The sequence below is a fragment of the Polypterus senegalus genome, chromosome 4, assembly GCF_016835505.1.
Source record: "Polypterus senegalus isolate Bchr_013 chromosome 4, ASM1683550v1, whole genome shotgun sequence".
In the NCBI taxonomy this organism is placed as follows: domain Eukaryota; kingdom Metazoa; phylum Chordata; class Cladistia; order Polypteriformes; family Polypteridae; genus Polypterus; species Polypterus senegalus.
Genome location: NC_053157.1, coordinates 41939948 through 41956181, shown reverse-complemented (window position 1 = coordinate 41956181; position 16234 = coordinate 41939948). Strand labels below are relative to the sequence as shown.

The 16234-nt window shown below is 37.8% G+C and overlaps 1 protein-coding gene across 1 annotated transcript in view; it reads right to left on the bottom strand.

Annotated features, from left to right (window-relative positions):
• Nucleotides 1-16234, bottom strand: part of LOC120527288 (UDP-glucuronosyltransferase 3A1-like) — a 36506-nt gene extending 20272 nt beyond the window's left edge. The window contains exons 1-2 of the mRNA XM_039750527.1: nucleotides 15896-16234; nucleotides 3177-3278 (exon numbers count right to left, since the gene is read on the bottom strand). Coding sequence (XP_039606461.1) covers nucleotides 3177-3278; nucleotides 15896-16106 — 313 coding nt within the window. The 5' untranslated portion in view covers nucleotides 16107-16234. The remainder of the gene's footprint in view (nucleotides 1-3176; nucleotides 3279-15895) is intronic.

Genomic DNA, 16234 nt, shown 5'->3' with positions numbered 1-16234 from the left:
TTAATTTAATATTGTTTTTTTGTCTCAGTATACTGCTGCTGGATTATGTGAATTTCCCCTTGGGATTAATAAAGTATCTATCTATCTATCTATCTATCTATCTATCTATCTATCTATCTATCTATCTATCTATCTATCTATCTATCTATCTATCTAGTTTGTAGTAATGGCAGAGAAATATTTTTAATCTTATGTTTTCTTGCAGAACGGAGGTAACCAATTTTCTGATATGACAGGCATCTTTGGTAAACATCACTGGACAACAGCAAACTAAATTAAAAATGTCAATGACAATACCCTGCATTTCTCAAGTCACATAATCCGCAAGTCAAGTTGTACAGTAGTATGCTCACAAAGTCCCAAACAAAAATACTTTTACTAAAAAAAAATAATAATAATCATAAAATTCTCTTATGAATGAAAATGTAAAGTGCTCAGACATGAACGAGCTTTTAAATTGCAGACACACTTTCACACTCATAGCAGTGAGTCACAACTGCAATACCCCTGGATTATTTAGCAGCAGCTCGCAAAACTTAATGGATGAAATGACCTTCTACTTGTTGAGAAATATTGTCTTCCTGATAATGTTTTCACTGACTTCTGTTTAACTTTTAATCTTTCATTTTATGTGCCTGTCAGTGCATGCTTTTTGTTGATATGAAGTGAAGCGCAATATTAACCAATGAATAAGCTGTTACTGGTGCTGGACGCCTGAAAAATGAATGAGGAGGGGAGGCAGATCTTCAATTTAAATGCTCAGGCATGTCAATTTATGTTAATGAAGTAGCGCTTTTCCAGAAGTAGTATATTTAACAACATTTTTAATAAAACTTTAGTAAATGTATTTGGGAGTTTGTGAGCATACAACAGCAAGACTTGAAATGTGGATAATGGGACATGAGTAATGCTGAGATTTTTGTCATGGACTTTTTGATTAAACTTACTTTTGTCCAGCGCTGGTCACAATAGAGTGATATTTTACCAGAAACGTTGTTAACTCTGTTATGCATGAAAACATTTATTTGGCCATCACTAGATACTTCATGGGTTAAGTAACATATCAGAAAACATACAATTTTTGGATGGGGTATTTCTTTAAACAATAGCAGGAGTAACTGACGGGCAGGGTGCCAGTCCACCATTTGGCACACCTTTGGATAAACCACCATTTATTCACTTTGGGCCAATTTGAAGTTGGTAGTTAAAATTGCACACAAATCTTTACAATAGGAAAGGAAAACCACAGTACCCTAGGTCAGCATTTACTCTAATGTTGTGGTTAAGTATTGAGCAGTGTCTGTGTCAATAATTACCAATAGTGCATACCACAGACAGAAAAAAAAACAAGATAGCCTAGCTTGTTAATATTTAAAAGCTCAAGAAAAAAAATACCTGATCGGATTTCAGATTAAAAGAAAACACATTTTCAACTTTTCTCACAAATGTTTCCTTCCTGCAAACCAAAGCAATTAGGAAAAAAACAGAACAGGAGCAGGGAAAGCTGGAAAGTATTTAAAAAGTAAATAAATTTGATATAAATTGATGTGACAATTTCCTTCTACAGACGAGACATATTTAAGAATTCAAAAATCAAGACTATTAATAAGTAAGCAGCAAGTGAAAAAGTACAGGGTGTTCTTTTGCAAATTAGGACATAATGACTGCTAAGCAAACAAACACTATAAGGTGGAGGGGGAACAGCCTGCAATGAATGAACTCTTACAAAATGAGAGATGCTGTGATGATTGTTTCCAAATAAATGACCGGCAAAAGTCATGACAAGACTTTTAGTGATTAAAGAGCAATAATAAATTGGGTCAAAAAGTAAGAATATTTATTAACTGAGACATCATCATCCAGTTCATTCTCAGTTTTCTCAGATTGCCTGTAGATTTTCTGATAGTGATTGTTCCAGCCCCGTTTTAAGCAAAATTCACTCATATTTGTCTCAAGACTTACATATAATATGTCTTGCTCAGTGAGTCTAAGGTTCAGTATGCTTGTTACTAATTTTACACTAAATGTTAGTACTTCACAAAATAAAGCAAATCTAAACAACTAAAGTGAAGGTTAAAAAGATTACAGTGATAAGTAAACAAGTTTTAAGTGCGGGTTTGTCACTTGCCTGGCATTACAGTCTCGCTGGGGCATTTCCTCAATACAGAATAGAAACCTTGACATTTCCTTTCTTAATCCTTTGGTAAAATATAATAGAAATAAAATAGTATGTAGGCTTAGCCTGGTTCTACCTTCAATTCAAGTTGTGGGGCATTGGAGCCGTTCTCTATATAACAGACATAAGGCACACATATTTACACCAAACCAGTTTGAGGTCACCTGTTAAATTAACATCCATGTCTTTAGAGTGAAACAGGAAAACTGTTGTAACCCAAAAAAAACCACGAAGAGACGAGGTTAAAACCTAGGACTAATCACTGTATCACCATGTAATTAATAAAGCAGTAAAAATAATATTGCTTGACTATAAGAAATGCACATTAAAAAGAATGACAAGTCAGAAAAACACATGTTGGCATATTTCTCAGCCCAGCATTATTTTTATGATTACTAAGTTTAGACATGGTAATCTAGACCATGCACACTAAACCTTTCACTGAAATTGAGAAAATTCCACACAGATCAATACTCCAAAATGTTCCAAAACCAGAGCTGTGGAGCTGTAAAGAAGCAGAGCCACCCATCGACCCATCGTGAAGCTGTCTTATGTTACTGCAATCAGGCCCTGTGTAGAGAAATGCATGTAGATGTGCAGAACTGAAGACCTATAATTGGCATATAGATGACTTTAAACAAATGTTATAAGTTTAATTTTTGAAAATTAAAAAAGATTAGAGTGTTCCACCTAACTGACAGAAATAGTTCTTTTTCGCAAATCTAGTCTTTGTAGAAATCCTATTAAATGTAGGGAGAACATACAAATTCTCCCCAGGGAGTAAAGATTTAAACCCAAGGCTAACATATTTTCAGAAAGGGACACTATTAAAAAAAAAACTACAGTATTCTGTATAGAAACCAAATGTAAAATCAGAACTCACTATTTAAACGATATGGAAAAAATAGTTCTGATTTGTAAATAAATATGTTGCTATTAACTTTGAAATGTAAAGTTGAGCTCATGCATTTCATTCACTTTAAATAGTTTAAAAATGTACCTTTAACAACCGGCACACTCAGCTGCTGCAGCATTTTCACCTCGTGACCCCTCTCATGATGCAAGTGAGAAATCTCATCCATTAGCAGGTAATGGCTTCCACCTGTTGGGTTACACAAAACATGTTAATGCCAATTCCAAAAATGAGCAAAATTTAAAACCATTTGCTTTGATATGTGTTTTCTATTGTGAAAATCTATTTATATAATTTCTACACAAAACACATACAAGGTCACAGAGACAGATAAAAAAAACATAAAACCAGACATTAACAAACACACTGCACAACCCACATATTAGACTGGACATTTCAATTTCTGTAGGTGGGCAATAGGCGGTATGTCACATGACAATAAAATTGAACTTAAAGTTCCAATATAAAATCAAGTTAATCCCGGTCTTGGACCTTATAACTATTTTAATAAAACGCTGATGTCAAAAGAAAAATGAAAATTAATTAAGCACTAGACCGAAGAGCTGACAAACTAATGTCAACAGAATACACCTTTTGCTCAAATGGCAAGCTAGAGTTAACCAAAGAATGACATAAAGCCTGGACCACTAAAACAAAATGCAACCAGGAAAAATGCCAGAAGCTACAGCCATAATATAAAGGCCATAATAATCGCCCTCAACAGCAGAATAAATCACTGTGGTAGACAATACATGTATGTACAATCTAAGCAATATAAATGCACATCAGGTGCAAGATAAGTGAACTTGCAGTAAAACAGAGGACATAAGAATATAACTTATCCTGTATATAGCTTCCTCAGTAAAGCTAAATAAAGCATTGTTTTATATTAGCTGAACCTCAAAATTGTCCTTCAGTAACTTCATACTACCTGTTAGCTGCATTCTCTTGCCACCAATGTGTCTTTTTTTCTGCTGTAATGTCAGACTGAGATACAGAATAAAGTAATACTAAGTTACGGCCAACACTGACTAAACAATATGTGTATAAAGCATAATCATACTCGATAGAAGCACCTGACAATCAAAGAAATCATCTAATTAATTCTTTGTGAGTTAATTGATGTGTGTAAAATTGTTTTATGCAAAACTGTATTTTTGTTTTGGATTGATAGATGGGTGTAGAAGTCTAATTAGCTGGGAAGACCTCCATGAGAAATATTATTCAAGTTGCATCTGGTGATTCGTCACATAATTTAAGAAGCAGGAGAACCATTATGTCAAGAATAGAGATTTTATATGACGAGGGGGCACTAATAATTAGCATGATGGAGAAAGCAAAGTGTGTTGCCTTTATGGGGGATTATTGGACCTCTATAAGAAATGACAACTACCAGGATGTCACAATAAACATTACTGATGAAGAGTGGAATTTACAATCATTTGCAATAACAGTGAGTAAAACTACACACAGTGGACCCTGGAAAACAAGGGGACCCCAGTTGGCACAGACAATTCTTGTAATGTGACAGAAGCCAAGAGATTACACCCATATGAACACCTGCCTTGCATTGTGCACAGTTGGCAAAGAATGTTTACTCTATTCCTGTATGACAGTAGATTTGACAGTATTTTGGCCAAGTGTCACAAAATTGTTGGACATTTCAAGGACAGTCTATCAAATGACCAGGAATTAAGGCAACATCAAGTTGCACTTAAACAAAAAGAGGAATTGCTCATTCAGGATGTGGTGACTGCAGTAGGTGGAATTCAACACTCGCTATGGTCAAGTGAATTCTGTGAAGCAAATCACCACTGACTGCCACAGTGGTTCAGCAAAACAGCAGAGTGGTCATGTTAGCAGAACTTGAGTTATCTAAGTTGCCAAAGTTAGAGGAGCTACTTGAACATTGCTGGTAATTATCTCTTTCACTTACTTTGTGCTTAGTACATGTACGTTTTCAGTGTGTGATCTAACTGCATTGATATTCTCCTTGTTATCTAGTGTACTCACATGTGGGCAATGTACTTGTGGAAAGTAGTAAATTAATCAAACCTTCAAAATGCTATGCCTTCTATTACAGATATGTTGCTGAAATCCTGGGAGGAGAAAAATACATCTCCTGTTCAGTGGTGTTACCAGCACTGTGTCACTTGTTCAGAGCCATGAAACCCTCAGATGATGATCCACTTTACAATTTGAGGTTCAAAAAAACTTTTACTGAAGACTGAGCTCAACTGAAGTAAAACACCAGCTGCATCCTGACTGCCATTGCACTAGACTTCATGTTCAAGGACCTAAAGCAGGGGTGTCCAACTCCGGTCCTGGTGGGCCACAGTGGCTGCAGGTTTTCATTCCAACTCTGTTCCTAATCAGCAAGCAGTTTTCACTGCTTATTAACGTCTTTTCCCTTCATTTTAATAGCCCTGATTTTTAAGGATTCAGTCCTCTGAACTGATTTGTTTCTTCATTAAATGGCAAACAAACAGAAATGAGATGTGAAACGAGCCAACAGACAACCAGTTAAATTGGAAAGTCAAACTCCAGTCAATTTCATTCCGACCAGTTTCTTAATGAGAAGCCAATTCTTGCTGTAAATTAAAGCCGTTATTGAATATCAGGACTTGTTGCTGCTCTTGTTCTCCCTCAGCAGACTGCTGATTTTCTGTTTTTTCCTAAGACACCCATCAAGATGTTTTGGTGACTTGAGCAGACCAACATGACCGAGACATTCACCTTTCTTTATTTTCAGGTTAGCTGGTCATGTGGTGGCTTGTTTTGTGTCTCATTATTGTTTGGCTGCTCATTAAAGAAAAAGAAACAACTAAGGGGTCTGAGTCACATCAATTAAAACTAAGGCAAACAAGTTAATCAGCAGCAAAAAAGTTCACTAATTAAGAAGATTGTTAGAATGAAAACCTGCAGCCAATGCGGCCCACCAGGACCGGAGTTGGACACCTCTGACCTAAAGTGTCTGCCCAAAGCTGAACAGAGTGAAGGTGTGGGATTCCATAAGCAACCTGATGAAGGAAGTCATGCACACACAGAATTCATCTACTGAGACAATGGGGAACAGCCACCAAAGAAGAAGAAGTAGTACGTCATGTTATCGTCTTCTGATTCAGATACAAATGATAAAGCTGAATCTATACAAAAAAGTCTGGACAGATATAAATCAGAGCCCTAACTTGTGATGGATGAGTCAAAAAGAAAGAGTCTCACGCCAGACTAGCACACATCACTTGCAAGTATCTCATTACCTGCAGCAACAGTACCTTGTGAGAGGTTGTACTCCCTTTCAGGACACATCATCCAAATAAAAGACAGCTGCTTTGTCTTCTATTAATATCAACATATTTGTACTGTACGTCTGAGTAGCTGTCTTAGTCTAAAGGAGGATTAGGTCTCTTTCTATATTGCAAAGACAGCTGTTGAGAGATTGAACTGTTTAAAAAATTCGAATGACATGTTCACATAGTTTAACACAAGATTTTTTTTTGTTTTTATTTTTGTATGTGCCTATAATACATTCTCTTCATTTTCTTGTTTCCATCTTTTCTTCTTGTCTTTGTGGAAGACATTCTACTTCAGGTTGTACTTGTTCAAGTAGCATTTTGTTAAAAATTCAAGTTTTGGTCATGTAAGTTTAAACTATGCCATTAATTTTTTTAAATTTCTTTGTGTTCTTTCTACATTAATTTTGTGAATCAGTGTGTATTTACTTCATGATTTATTAATGTTAGATGTGATTAATCACGGTTAATTACACACATAATGATGCAATTAATTAGTTAATTGTTTTAATCGATTCCCAGGCCTATATACATTTATTCATTATTTTATAAGAATGTTTTTTTTTTCCAAAACCATTTTAGCAGTAATTGGGTTTATTCACACTATAAACAATAATCTAGTCTTGTCTGATGTAGGATATACCTCCATTAGTATGCTATTACACTTATGTGCTGTTTTCAAAATTACTTCCAGTAATCACAGCAGTTTTCTAACCAGTGTTGAAAATTCAGTTGGCCTGTTAATCAATGTTCTCAGTTGGTTTACATTAAGATTTATTTATTTAGCCATGTTTACACAAAAACACGTGACTTTGTACCTGGATTGAAAAAAAAGTACAAAAATAAAACACATAGAGAAAACAGATTAAAAGGTACACAAAATTCTGAAACCTTTTAAATAATTTTAAAAACAATACTTTGATAATAGTTTAACTGTAGGTTTTACATAAACAGACAATACATAAGAAAAAAAACTACATGCTGAAGATTTTAATTATCTCTGATATTTTTTATTAAAAAGTTATATGGTGGCGCAGTGGGTAGCACTGCTGCCTCACAGTTAGGAGACCCGGGTTTGCTTCCCAGGTCCTTCCTGCATGGAGTTTGCATGTTCTCTCTTTGTCTGCATGGGTTTCCTCCGAGTTCTCTGGTTTTCTTCCACAGTCCACAGACATGCAGGTTAGGTGCATTGGCGATCCTAAATTGTCCCTAGTGTGTGCTTGGTGTGTGGGTGGGCGGCCTGCCCGGGGTTTGTTTCCTGCCTTGAGCCCTGTGTTGGCTGGGATAGGCTCCAGCAGACCCCCGTGACCCTGTAGTTAGGATATAGTGGGTTGGATAATGGATGGATGGAAGTTATATGGTACTGGAAAGAAAGATATTTCTGAAGAAGTTTGTGCGGGTCTTTGAAGTGATTTACAGAAAGGTAAGTGCTACATGAAGGGTGGGTGTCTGTCATCCACCGAGATGACTTCCAGTTTCTTCAGCATTGCTCTCTGACTAAATCACTCACTCCAGCTCCAATAGTTTTACCTGCAAATTTGGTTTTTAAAATTTTGATTTCTCCATCCATTAAACCAGGCAATGAAGGTTAAAGTGATGACAGACTGGGCATTGCTGCAGTAAAGCGTGAGATCTCTGTCCACTGTAAATAGTTTACAGTCAGTTTACAGGGGAGAAACAAGCACTGTTTTTATTTATAATTGATATTTTTGTATTAATATTCCTAACTTTATTATCTAGGTGAGTTTCAAAATATTTGTATTCAGTAATTATTTCTAACTCTTCCTCCAGAACAATGAACAGTGAACACAAAGATTTCTGCCTCTTAAAGTCTAATATCATTTCTTTAGTCTTTAGGAGAGTCAGGGAAAAATAATTGTTATCATGTGAAGATAAACTTTCTATTGTTTGTGAGAGATCTGCCCTTAACAAGTTTCTATCTTTGTCCCTGTGTTCTTGTTGAAGAACTTCATTTCTAGTTGTTAAATCATGAAAAGTTTACTTCTTCATAAAACACACTACATAAACCTCTGGGTTACTTGCCAATAGATGGACAAGAACTGCCCCTAAATGTACCCTTGCATGTTAACCTTGTGTTACCTACACACCCTACAATACTTATCACCGGGACCCTTCAGTTATGTGCTGCAGACTTCTGGGACTGTGGTTTACAGTCTGCACCTTTCCTTTGGCTTCACCCGGTTTTCCACCACACTGAGGGCTGCACAGAGGTGTCCCTACAAGAACTTTATTAGGCAGGAAAGTGGCCCCTAACCCCTCTATTATTGCTGATGTCTGTGAACATAAGGCTTTTTCAGTGGAATAACTACAAAATATTATTTTTATACCTTTATATATTTTGCTGAGAAACCAGAAATATCAAGCAAGATATACAAGAAAGAAATACAGAACCGGAGAGAGAGCAATTTATCAGAAACCTTCATCATTGTCTTGAGCATCTGCAGGATTCACAGTCTTTTGTGCTAGCTGTGAGTAGTTGCTATTATGGGTTGCTTGTGATCATAAGAAGACTGAGGTAAGCGGCATACTCAACAACATTATCAACTATGTAATTTTTTATAAATGTGAGGGGTCTTGTTAGTATGGCATCCACCATGAATCAGCATTTCAGTAACCTGAAGCCCAATCTTAGATGCCACTTAACAGGTCGGCTGCCTGGCCACAAGTTGACCTCAAATTTAAATTTTATTGCAAAATATCAGAAAATACAGACTACCTAAAACTTTTTAATTCTAAAGCATTATAGTATAATCTTGTTCAATACCACATACTGGTTATTGTGTCTGAGCATAAAGCTCCCATAATCTGTGGTCAGGACACTACATAAACATTTACTTATGCATTCCAGCTAGTGGTTGCATAATTCACTTTACCCCTTAAACTGGTTTTACCAGCAACATTCATGCTGATGAAATCTTGCCCAAAAGCACTTGCCCAGCCTAGCCGCTCTGAACTCTGTTTAGTGTGGTCTTTCAAACATGTTAACCTTTTGTGGAAGATAATTTGTGCCAAAATTAATTGCAATTAAACACGTTAACTACTTTACAATGCAATCCATAGGCACATGGTGTATTTAATTTTTGCACAGTTTTATGAAGCCAGAAGAAAACTTTTGTCATCCAAAAAGACCATCAAGACAAAATCAAAGTTTTTCTAAGAACACTTACAAAAAGTCTAGGAATTCTGGAACAATGTGCTGTTGACTGATGGGGCAAAAGTAGAATTATTTGGCCACAGGACTAGAAGACAGGTTTGGAAAAAAACAAAGAAAGAATTTAACTTGAAGAACCTGATTCCAACTGTAAAGCACAGTGGATGAATTGTTAAAGTCCAGATATGAATCCCATCAAGATTATGCTGGGGGATTTGAAATGAGGTGTGCATGCAAGACACCCCACAAACATCGCACAGCCCAAAGAATTCAGCATGGAAAAATCAGACAAACTTTCTCTCAGTCAGTGTTAGAGGCTGCTAGACAGTTACAAGAAATGTCTACCTGCGATTGTTTCTGCCAAAGTGGGCAACGTCCGCTATTAGGACCATGGGTGTACTTTCTTTTTCCACAAACCGAAATGGCATATCTTCTAATTTTTCATTGAATAAATTATTGCAAAATCTAATTTTCTTTTTTTTTCAGTTACATCACCTTTGTCTAAAGATACTTTTTAAATGAAGATCAAATCTTGATGTGTCCATATATGTTAAAAAAAAAGTTCATGTGGTGCACTTACACACGACTGTCATTCTAATAAGATCCTCAATACATATCCCTGCACCTCGAAGGATAAGGGTAATAATGTTCTGTCTCATTTAATTTAATTGCTGTTTTCTTGCCATTATTACTGGAATATTGTCCAAGTTTTACCTTAGAGGGTGTAGTAACGCAATCTGTTCTGTTTTTTAAGCAATCAACAGAGGTTGGGACATATGTGAAAACTGTTTGCTTCAACTTGCAAGGCTTAATTTACTTTAATTTCTGCAGAACATCTGTAGGTAATAACCCTGAAGATATCCCATTTGTAATATTCTGATATTTCCTTTTTTTGCAGTTTTTGCTAACCCGGCAGTTTACTACTTACCTTTTCACCATTTTAGGTCATTCATTGCTTTTCAACAGAATAAATCTGAAGACAAACTGAGATGTTCTAAAGCTTTTGACAGGTAATGTAGCAACTGGATGGACACAAAGATATTTAATAATTATAATAATACATTTTATTTATATAGCGCCTTTCCCATGCTCAAGGCACTTCACAGAGTTTAAGAAAGAACGGCAGGGTATACAGTATATAGCATTTTACTAAACCACATAAATAAATAAAGAAGAGTAAGATAGTAAATTCACAGAAAAAAAGCCTAACAGACAACATAATTGATGGTCTAGCACACACACACAGGTTACATGAGCGTCTTGACAGAGAGGTAAACTGAGACGGGGGTAATAAAGTTAGGTACGGTTAAAACCCTTCCTGGACAGATGAGTTTTGAGTTGTTTTTTAAAAGAATTCATGGAGTCAGCTGACCTGATTAATTTTGGTAGGTCATTCCAAAGTCTGGGCGCTATACAGCTGAAGGCCCTGCTGTCACCCATGGAGTGTACATTAGTGTGGAGCACAACAAGAGTGCCAGAATCAGAGGATCTTAGTAGGTGGACAGGCACATCGTGATGGAGAAGGTCACTGATGTGGTTTGGCACAAGGTTGTTTAAGGCCTTGTAGGTTATTAGTAGAATCTAATATTCAATTCTGTAAGACACAGGGAGCCAGTGAAGGCGGAGCAGGATGGGTGTTATGTGCTTGCTGCTGCTGGTTCGAGTAAGGACTCTTGCAGCCGAGTTTTGAATAAGCTGGAGCTGTGATATAAGATTATAAGGAGCACCTGCCAGTAGGGAATTACAATAATCGATGCGGGATGTGATGAAATCATATACAAGTTTCTCAGCATTAGAAAAGGAGAGGAAGGAGCGAACACTTGATATGTTACGGAGGTGAAAGTAAGAAGGTTTCTTAATGTGATTTTTGTGGGTGGAATAAGAGAGGGGAGAATCAAAAATGACACCAAGATTCTTTGCAGTAGAGGCAGGTCTGATGAGATCACCGCCAAGATGGACTGGGAAGGAGCTCATTTTATTGAACTGCACTTTAGTCCCAATTTGCAGGAGTTCAGTTTTGTTGCAATTTAATTTTAAAGAGTTCTGCTCCATCCAGGTTTTAATTTCACTGAGGCAAGTTGTGAGCTGAGAAAGCTCTGATGAAGTTCCACTTTTAACATTGAAATAGAGTTGAGTGTCATCTGCATAAAAATGATAACCCAGTCCAAGCTATGAATAATATGGCCAAGGGGGAGCATATAAATACAGAAAAGCAGAGGACCGAGGACAGAGCCCTGAGGAACTTCTTGTATGACTTGTGCTGGATCTGCTGTTGCCAAGACTAACAAACTCTTGTCTATCAGTCATATAGGACTTGACCCACTGGAGGACAGTGCCAGAGACACCCAGCATGTTCTCCATTCTGGAGAGTAGAATGTCATGTCTGACAGTGTCAAATGCTGCACTGAGGTCTAATAGAATTAATATGCTGGTTTGTCCAGAGTCTGCTGCTATAAGCAGATCATTGGTTACCCGTAGCAGAGCAGTTTCACAGCTGTGCCGCGCCCTGAAACCAGACTGAAAGGGTTCCATCAAGTTATTATTGGTTAAGTAATTAGTGAGCTGGGAGGCTACAACACTCTGAAGAACAGAAAAGGTAAGTGGGAAATAGGCCAAAAATTGTTAAGATTATCAGCATCAAGACCAGACTTTTTTAACATTGTGGTTACAGAAGCGATTTTAAAAGTGAGCAGCACAAAGCCAGTGTCAAGGGATGAGTTTATTATTGTTGTAATAGTCAGGATTATGGCATGAAGGCAGGATTTAAGTAGTGTGCTGGGGATGGGGTCCAGTACACAAGTAGTCGGCCTCATCTTACAAAGCAGGTTATTAACAAACGCAGATGTGACTGGTGAGAACTTAGAGAAGGAGCTGGATGGAGTGGGAAGACAGGGAAGGATATAAACAGATGATGTATTTATGTTAGTTGAATTATTTAGATCTTTATTTTGTTATGGAAAAAGTGGAGGAATTTCTCACAGACTTCAGCAGAAGAGGTAGTTGGGCCAGATGTGGGTTGGAGTAGTTTATTAACTACAGAGAACAAAACCCTTGGGTTATCGTGGCTGCTTCCTATTATTCTGCCATAATGGGTGTTCTTGGCAGCAGTTAGTGCTTCTCTGTAAGCTCTTTGGTGGTCAGAGAAAGCCTGGATGTGCACAGTGAGGCCAGTCTTATGTGACATTCTCTCAAGGCGTCGGCCAGCTGCTTTCGTAGATCACAATTCTGAATTATACCAAGGAGCTGAACGCTTAAAGGAAACCTTGTTATGTGTTAAAGGAGCTGTTTTATCTAATGCTGAATGAAGGGCTGCGTTATAACAAGACTATCTAGTGTTGATGGAATAGTTGAAGATAGTAAAAGATCAGAAATGGATCCAGAAAGGATAGAGGGGCAGATATTTTTAAGGTTTTAGAAAGAAATTTGTCATTTACAGGTAAGAGGAAGGAGAGGTAATGAGACAGTGAAAAGCACTGTGTTATGGCCAGAGAGTCCCAAATCAGTGTTGTAAATGTTGGCAACAGATAGTTCAGATGTACAGATCAGATCCAATATATGACCACCAGAGTGGGTGGAAAAATCAACATTATTGTGTCAACTCAAAACAGTACAGTAAGGATAGAAACTCATTTCACAGTTTCGATGTGGGGATGTCAATATGGATGTTGAAATCACCAAGAAGAATGACTCTCTGGGAAAAAGAACTTAAGTGGGTTAGTAGTTCAGTCAGATCAGATAAGAAGGATGCATTGTATTTTGGAGGACGATAAAGAACAATGAGTAAGACAAGACCTGATTCCGTTATTAGTTTAAGAGCCAGACACTCGAATGACAATGGACAATCAATTGGGATTCTTTTGATATTTAACTTGACTCTGACAATTATTGCAAGTCCTCCGCCTTGTCTTGAGCTACGAGGCTCTGTGAGGAAAGTGTAGCTGGGTGGTGTCACCTCCGTGAGAGACATAAATTCATATGGTTTTTGCCAAGCCTCCGTTAAACACAGCATATCAAGCTTGGTGTCAGTGATGAATTCTGACAGCACCAATGCTTTGCCATTAAGAGATCTCGAATTAAACAATTTGTGCTTTCACAGTAATATGCCATTTTTTTTACTAGAGGAAAGTAGACAAGGGAATGTTTATCAGACCAAAATTCTCAGTGTAGCATTATTGAGTTGCATGAAATAAAATGTAAAAAATGGGATGTGCAAATGTTTGGGCACCCTTTAATTGCATCAATTTGAAGATCAATTTGTAGTCATTTAATGCTGACCTGCTAATGCAAGTTGCAGCACAAAATTGCTTTGATTAGCTCATTAGACCTTAAACTACAAAGACAGATCTAACCAATCATGAAAAGGTTTATTTAACATAGGTAATTGCTAGTTGTGCTTGTCCTTGGTTCTCTCTTAGAGAGTGGCAATATGGGAACCTCTAAAGAACTGACATAAAAACTAAGATAATTTGTCATTATGAATTAGAAGGGCACAAGAAATTATCACAAACGTTTGGTCTGTCTGTCTCCACAGTCAGAAATGTAGTTAGGAAATGGAAGGCCATCTTAACAGTCCTTGTGAAGGACAAATGTGGTAAGCCAAGAAAAATATCTGAAAGGCACAGCCGAAGGCTGGTTAGAATGGTCACAGACAAACCACAGACTACCTCCAGAGAGTTACAAGAACATCTGGCTGCTGATGGTGTCATTATACATTGTTGTATAACACAGTCCAGCACACTTTGCACCGGGAACAGCTCGGTGGAAGGGTGTTGCACTAAAAGCCTTTCCTGAGTACTCACCACAAGAAGAGTTGCATGAGGTATGCAAAAGAGCATCTGGACAAGCCAGAAACATTTTGGAAAAAAATACTGTCGACAGATAAGACTTAGGTAGAGTTAATTGGTCAAAACCAGAGGCGCTATGCATGGTGAAAAAAACACACAGCATCATGTTATGGGGCTGTGTGGCTAGCACAGGTACTGGAAACCCTGTTAAAGTTGAGGCTCCACCCAGTATCAGTGGATTCTTGACAAGAATGTTTCAAGAGTCAGTCACAAACTTGAAGTTACGCCAGGGATTGGATGTTTCAGCACGACAATGATCCAAAGCACCGTTCAAAATCTATCAAGGATTAATGCAGAGGCACAAGTACAATGTTCTAGAATGGCCATCCCAGTCCCCAGATCTGAACATCATTGAAAATGTATGGATGGTTTTGAAGCAGGCTGTCCACACTAGGAAGCCATCAAGCCTAATTGAACTGGAGGCATTTTGTATGGACAAATGGTCCAAAATAACACCAAGCAGAATTCAGGGACTTTTCAGTGGGTATAGGAGGCATCTACAGGCTGTTATTTCAGCAAAATAAGGTTATACTAAATATTGATAGAATTATTCCTTTTGGTTGCCCAAATGTATGTACCTGCCTATTTTTGTTTAAATGCATATTAAATTGGTTCTGTTGGTCCAATGAAAACTATTTCAATACTGAAATGTTGCTGTTTCCATAAGGTATAAAATATGCTAAAATGAAGTTGTTGCCTCAAAAGCTAGGTAAGGTATAAATTGATAGTGATTTTTATCAGGGTGAACAAACTTTTACAGAGCACTGTAATGTGCAAATCCAGGCTAGAATGGAACTTTTACTGTTTTCTAACATCTCACTCTCTTGTTCAGAAGTGACCACCAGGTACCTTCACCTTGGTATTTCAATAAACAGGTCTGCTGTCTCATCTGTAATCATTTTATGTAGTTAGCAGACTGTTCTGGTGTAAGGATTGATGGAAAATGTCCCAGTGTCGCCAGACAGCCACTGGCAAACCAGATTTGGTTGCTTTGTTGCATGAGAGTAAGTTCACAACAGCATTGCACTGTGTCGCCTTCAGATCGTCTGGTTGAAACTGTCGCGACCGCTAGTTTGCGAGCATAAATCCAGCTAACAAATACTGAGCGAAATTTTTGTATTTTGGCAAAAAGTTACATTTGGCAGCTTCTATTTGCTAGTCCTGCTTCCAATAAATCTAAAAAACATATAAAGCAGACGTTCGCCGAAGCTACGGTTAAATTAACGAGAAAGAAGAGGAGGTGGACCAGACATTTGTTACGCCGCATAGTACTCCCACACACTTCGGCCCCCTTCCTTTCATCGCGGTCGGATTTACCCGCTTGCTCCGTCCCGGTCAGTCCGCTCATCTGTAGGATGCGCGCCGACTTTGTACATACTACGACTGGTGGACATTCTGACGAATAAGGCACTCGACTCAATCAAACATAACATTTAAAGACTCCTTTAGTCTTTGTTGCTTCTCCTTCTTTTAATTCTTTAACTCTGGTTCACTTACCCAAGAGGGATACAGTGAGGATCTTGGAGGATTCCACAAGCATAGGTTGACAGATCAAGAGTCCCAAGACAGAGATGAGCTGGGCCATGTCAGGGCAATTCGTCGAGGAAATGCGCAATCCACGTTTTTTGGCGATATGAGACTTTATGAGAACGTTAATCCTGGCTAAACTGCTTCGTGGGGTGGGGAAAGACAAGGCGTCGCTGTCCATAGGGGAGGGAATTCAAGGATGGAGGCGTTTGTAGCCTTTGTCACGCACTCGCACGTATCATTAAGCAAACTTTCATGTCGGTGAAACTGGGTGGGTGTCATTACATTTTGCGCGAGCGTCACACACAC